Consider the following 6,151-nt stretch of genomic DNA (forward strand, 5'->3'; position numbering starts at 1 on the left):
ACCTTAGAAGACATCAGAGAATCCACACAGGAGAGAAGCCTTACAAATGCAGTGACTGTGACAAATGCTTCATCCAGAAAGCCAACCTTAGAACACATCAGAAAATCCATACAGGAGAGAAACCATACAAATGTAGTTACTGTGACAAATGCTTCATCCAGAAAGACCATCTTAGAACACATCAGAGGCTTCATACAGGGGAGAAACCTTACAAATGTAGTGAATGTGACAAGTGTTTTGCTGGTGGCTCAGTTCTTAGAAAACATCAGAAAATTCACACTGGAAGAAATCTTAGCAATGCAGTGAATTTGGCCAATCCCTTATCCAGGAAGCCCACCTTAGAACTCATCAAAGAATTGATACAGGAGAGAAACCTTATAAATGCAATGTATATAACAAACTCTTTACCTGTCTCTCAGGTCTAAGAAAACATCAAAAAATACATAGTAAAGACACAACATTCTATACTAAGTAATATGGCATATGCTTTATCCAAACTCTGTCCTTATGGACCACTACAGCATCCACACTAGGGAATTATTATGTACATGAGAAATGTGTGAAAGCCTTTGAGGATTGTTCGAATCTTAGGAAACAAAGTCTAGACTTATTTCAGAAAAATTCTGCAAATGTGACTAATGTAGGAAATTTTTCATTAAAATGTTTTACTTTCTCACTGTCAAATAATTCATAATGAATACAAAATGGAAAAGCCTGAAGAATGTGCTGTTGTTTGTCAGTTTTCTGGAGACTGTAGAGAAGATGATTAAGATTGTAAATAAAAACTTAAACTAGTTTCCAGGTGTCCCTGAAACTGTCAGGAATCACTGTGTTTAATTCCATATACCGGTCTTGCTGTATAGAATTATTGAGCCAGTAAGATACAATACATGTAGATATGCCTACAGGTGTGTAGTATTCTCTGGGTGTCCAGTGTTCATAAGCTGTATTTTGTGCTGGTTTGGTATTTCATGATGTCTTCGATTCGCTTTTGTTCTTGTAAACAACTCCATTCTTGTATTTATGTAAGTAATACCATTAAAACCATTGGTTCAACTAGATGGATTTCAGTGCAAGCACACTTGGTTCTGTTGTCAGTTCCCATTTTGGCTGAGTGGGTGCATATGAATGTTATATCTTCCCTGGAAAAGTCTCTCCTACAACATGTGCTGTAACTCTTAATTGTTCCTCCAAACTTGTATACCAGAAAATAAATATTGGAGAGAAAGCATTTGGGTCAACTAAAGTAGGGCAGTTTGCTTGTCCTCACTGCTCCTGGCTTACTATTATGGTAGTACATAGTCCCACAGAAAGGGGCTGAACACCAACAGAATGTTGAGGATTAGGGAGCCCAAGAAAGAAGACAACTCTCCCTTGCATTCATGAAGGACAGTGAGTGGTCTGCAATGGGACAAATGAAAATATTAGTGCAAGCCCGTGTTATTGAAGGACATCATCCAAACTGGGCTATGCTTATGCATGATCATTAACTCAAGTATAGACTCCACAAGTCAGTCAGTCTCCAATAACCCTCAGTACATTGCTGTCCATGGGTAAATACTGAACACAATTTTGCTATCATCACATCCTGTTTTACCTTGAAATTCCACTCTATGAGCCTCAATGAATGAATCAAATTCCATTTGTTAAATTCTTTATACAATGCCAATATTGCAGACATGCCAGAAAATTCAACATGAAATAAAACTCAAGAAAAGTACTTTTAAAAAGACATATATTCAGCTTAATTCCATGTGTGAATTCATCTATACAAATATCAAGAGACTATAAAACTTTTTTAAAAAAATGACCTATAAGCAAGAAAAGATGCCTATGCTCATATACTGCTCAGAAATCCCCAAGGGTGTGCTGGGAGAGCATTCTGAAGTTCTGAAAAAGATGGTGAAATATTTAGCCCAATTCTAAAGTACTATATCAGAATATTGATACTAAAAACAGCAAGGCTCAAAAAGTTTAGACTTTAGATAAGGTAACTTGTTACAATGAGCAAAAACCATACCATTGCCTAAGTTTTTCGTGGATTTTATTAAAAGCAGATACTCATATTCAACTAATAGAGAAGTATTGTTTGAGAACATTTGGTGTTCTCAGTTTTGGAGTTTGGTAAATCATGAACGCAAGTGGTTAGTACACTCTTGAGTTTATTCATGCTCTTGTTGGCCAAAGACGATGTGATAATTTGTACTAATTACTGATATTTTAGGGATGATTAATCTGATGCAGGATACAGTGAAAATTTAATCTTCTGGTCTGGCTTTAGCAATCTGTAAAATACAACCAACTCAACAGACACTTGGGATGCCAATGTTGGGTGTTCCCTATATCAAGATGCCTCTGCTTGATGACATTATTTTCCTATGTAATTCAGCAAAGATTTCCAGGGGTCAATTCATAAATGTGTACAATGAAGATAGCTGACCTTGTACCCCTCATACAATATTGTTTTCTTTGTTCTGTACTCATTAATACAAAGTTCTGGTGTAAGGTAGGAGCAACACCTGGGAAGCTGGGTAGAACAGGTCTGACAGCTACAGAGCTGTGGAGAAGGTAGAGTGCACAGAGTGGGACAAATTAGGTATCAGTGGAGCTGGGACAATCACCTGATCTGAGGAGTGATAGGGAAAGGAAGCATAGATTTTGTGGGTTTGGAAATTTCAGAAGCAATTTCATTTGTGCAAGTGGATGGTGAAATCTAGATTATAGGAGCCATGTTACCTGAACCAGGGCATGATGTTCCAGAAAACCCTGCACTCCCAGAGGGACCTCTAATAACACAGGTGTCATCTCCATATCTTGTAGGGACAGGAAAGCTCCCCTCAGCTGAAGGACACCTTGTGTGGCTTCTGAAAGAGTTACAGTCAGGAGTGCAGTGGAGGAACCTGAAGCCCAGTGGAGCTGAAGGACTGGGAATCAGGCATGGGGAACCTAACCAGGGGTTTAACTAGTTTTTCTGCTGCTGTGCAGACTGTCAAATTCTGTTGTGGATGTCCGCCCTTGTTTGTAAAGTTTAGACCATATGAATTGAAGTTATTGGGACTCTTTTCATGTATATTGTGGTTGCCAGTATAGTCACAGAAGAATAATCTGTAATCAGGGTTCTCATGCTATTGTGGCAATTACAGAGCTCCTGGAATTTAAATTCACCCATAATTTCTAACTTTGCCATTCTATTACTTACCTATTCAAGAGAGTGAAATTTGTTCCTGTGACTAGTATCCCAATGGCTGCTTAGAAATTAGTCCCATGATGCTGGGTGGTTATGCATACCTTTAATCACAAGCATTTGGGAAACAGATGCAGGCGTATCTGAGTTTGAGGCTAGCTTGGACTACAGAGCAAGTTCCAGGACAGCTAGGGCTGCTAAACAGAGAAAGCCTATCTTGAAAACAGAAAAAACAGAGAGAGGGGAGGGAGGGAGGGAGGGAAAAAGAAAAATTATTCCCTGGAGAATCCAGTGCAGATTAGATAGAATCTGAGAATCTGAAGGAGGGAGGGAGGGAGGGAAAAAGAAAAATTATTCCCTGGAGAATCCAGTGCAGATTAGATAGAATCTGAGAATCTGAAAATACAGAAAATATATTTTACCAGGCCCTACACTAATAGTTGAAAACATTAACATTTACTAAAAATTATTAATAATTGTTTATTTGCCTTCCTTCTGAGATGTATGGATTAGAGTATGTAAATACAGCATTCAGATATTGTCTTCTTAAGAACTCATGATGCCTTCTTAATGTTACACCTTAGAGTGTGGAAAAATGCAGTATTGTCGATGTGAGTAAATATCAAGCCACACATTTTACAGTTGTAAAATAAATTACAGATTAGGACAAATTTGAAAAATATCTTTTAAATAATTCTGATCACCCAGTGTGTGAGAAAAATAGACTCTAATTGTCTTTTGGTTCAGTAAAAAACAGTCTTCCCATGTGTACATGGACAAATTAACTTGGTATTGTTTGACTTTTGCTTTATTTCATTCAATCACTCTGTTGCCCTATCTTGCTCAGAACTCACCATGTAGACCAAGACTGCTCTTACATGAAAATTACTTGTCTCTGTCCCCTTAATGCGTGAATTAAAGCAGTGTACCAACACAGCTGTCTCAGACACCCCCTATTTTAAGTTGAAGATCCAATGGCATTCTATTTTATGGCTTTGTACTTCTCTCAGGAGGAATGCCATTTCCTAGATCTTGCTCAACAAACTTTGTACAGAGATTGGATGCTGCAGAATTGCATCAGTCTAGTTTGTGTGGTTGAAAATAACTTTCCTGTAGTCTCCCTTGCTTCGGAGAAAGGCTGCAAGTGTAAGGACTGTGTTTGAATAGGTCTCACATCTCTCAGAGGAGAAAAGTTCATTACATGACATTTTATTTCTTCATGTGTGTTCTGTTGGCCGGCATAAAGCTTCTTTGTTCCATGATAAATTCGGTAACTCACTAGTGTAAAATATTGTCATCTCAATCACTCAGTTGCATGTCAGTCCTTGAGTTTTGACTGATCTGTGATCAAAAGTGGTGGAATTCACATTATATTAACTGAAAATGGTCCCTAAGTATTTTCTTTGTTCTGACCCAATGGCAGTTGTGAATCATTTGCAGAATCCTCTATTTTGTTTTGTCTTTTTCTGCAGAGTAAGTACTGTATTTAAAATCCACGTGCTTTCAGAAAAATCTCTTTCTCATAGTCTAGGCTTACTGATGAACCTGCACACCTGTGGTATAGAACCAAGAGACCTGGACGGTAGAAAGAAGTGTCTAATGTATCTTAGAGGAAGCCGAAGAGATGGCTCAGTAGGTTATAGCATGTGCTGCTTTTCAGGAGGATATAGTTCAATTCTGAGCACCTGTATTGTGGCTGAAAACCAGGTATGGAGATCTGATACCTTCTTTCAACCTCAGCAGGCATCAAGCACAAAAACAGAGGATATGAATATAGATAGATATATGGTGCAAGACATCAATACCCATAAGCAAAAATTTAAAAATCTAATATTTTTAAAAAACAAAATGTGCAAATGGGAAAGGAAATTGTGTTTGCCACATTGTTTTGGTTTTCTAGAAAATATTATGGAATATTCTACTGTAAGTAATATTCAAGATTATTTTCTTGTATATGCTGTTTGATTTCTGTGTAAGAATTAATACTAATAAAATATAATTTATTTTGTGTTTGTGAACAATGACATCCCTATTACATTTCTATCACTTGTATGTTTATTTTCAATTTTATGAATTTTATTACTGTGATTTTAGCAAGTTATAAAATTAAAAAAATTCTTCCCTTTAAGCTTGTTTCCTGATCTCCTAACTTTGAAAGTTTTGAAATTTTTTTTTTTGGATCCTGTTTCCTTTGTGGTCATTTTTCCCTTTTCCTAATACAATGCCAGCAGGACTTTTGCAAGAATTATTTAGCATCTCTGTCTATATTATCTTCCCATTGACATCTCCTGTTGTCTGTCTTCCCGCCATTACTCAACTGTTTTTATTGCAATAATTTTATAAGATTTTGAAATTTTGGTTTAATTTTCTAAGGTCTTTGAAATCTTGGAGCTTTCTCCAGATTTCATATCTGCATTACATCATTTGTTTTGCAGAAATTGTACATTCCTCTTCCAACAATTTGCTTAGAATCTTTAGGGGTGTAAAACTTCTCACTTATTGTCTTATCGTGTTTGAAGGAGAACAACGTAGAAATGTATCAGTGCTCAGATGTCATATATATTTTTCTGTTTTCCGTTTTTGTTGATGCCCATTACACATGTTTATCAGTGAGTAATTATTCATTATTATATGAATGTACTATAATTAATTATTTAATACAAAACCATGTGTACAGTATATTTAAATCTTATGTGAATTTATTTGTTGAAGAAGTTGCACATTGACTTACTTGCGTGGTGGCTGCAGCAAGTTTAATTCCCACTGATAATGTGTCTCTATGTTCTTTTTGTTGCATTGTCTGCAGGGTTTGTTACTGTTGAGGGCCTTGAGTGTGAACACTGATTAGGCAGAGACGAAATCTCATTTCTTATTAGTTGAGAATTCTATTGATGACTAAGTGTGTGTAGCATGAAGATTCCAGACAGAAGATTGGTTTCAAGATGAATCAGTGGGAAATACAAGATG

The 6,151-nt window shown here is 36.6% G+C and overlaps 1 protein-coding gene across 1 annotated transcript in view; it reads left to right on the forward strand.

The window, feature by feature from the left end:
• The window catches only part of LOC101998215 (zinc finger protein 345-like), an 8,845-nt gene extending 5,513 nt beyond the window's left edge, over window positions 1-3,332 (forward strand). Inside the window, exon 4 of the mRNA XM_026778145.1 lies at window positions 1-3,332. This exon is cut by the window's left edge and continues 1 nt beyond it. Within this exon, the coding sequence (XP_026633946.1) occupies window positions 1-425 (425 nt within the window). The 3' untranslated portion in view covers window positions 426-3,332.
• Window positions 3,333-6,151: the final 2,819 nt, after the last annotated feature.

The sequence above is a fragment of the Microtus ochrogaster genome, unplaced genomic scaffold (assembly GCF_000317375.1).
Source record: "Microtus ochrogaster isolate Prairie Vole_2 unplaced genomic scaffold, MicOch1.0 UNK108, whole genome shotgun sequence".
NCBI classification, from domain to species: domain Eukaryota; kingdom Metazoa; phylum Chordata; class Mammalia; order Rodentia; family Cricetidae; genus Microtus; species Microtus ochrogaster.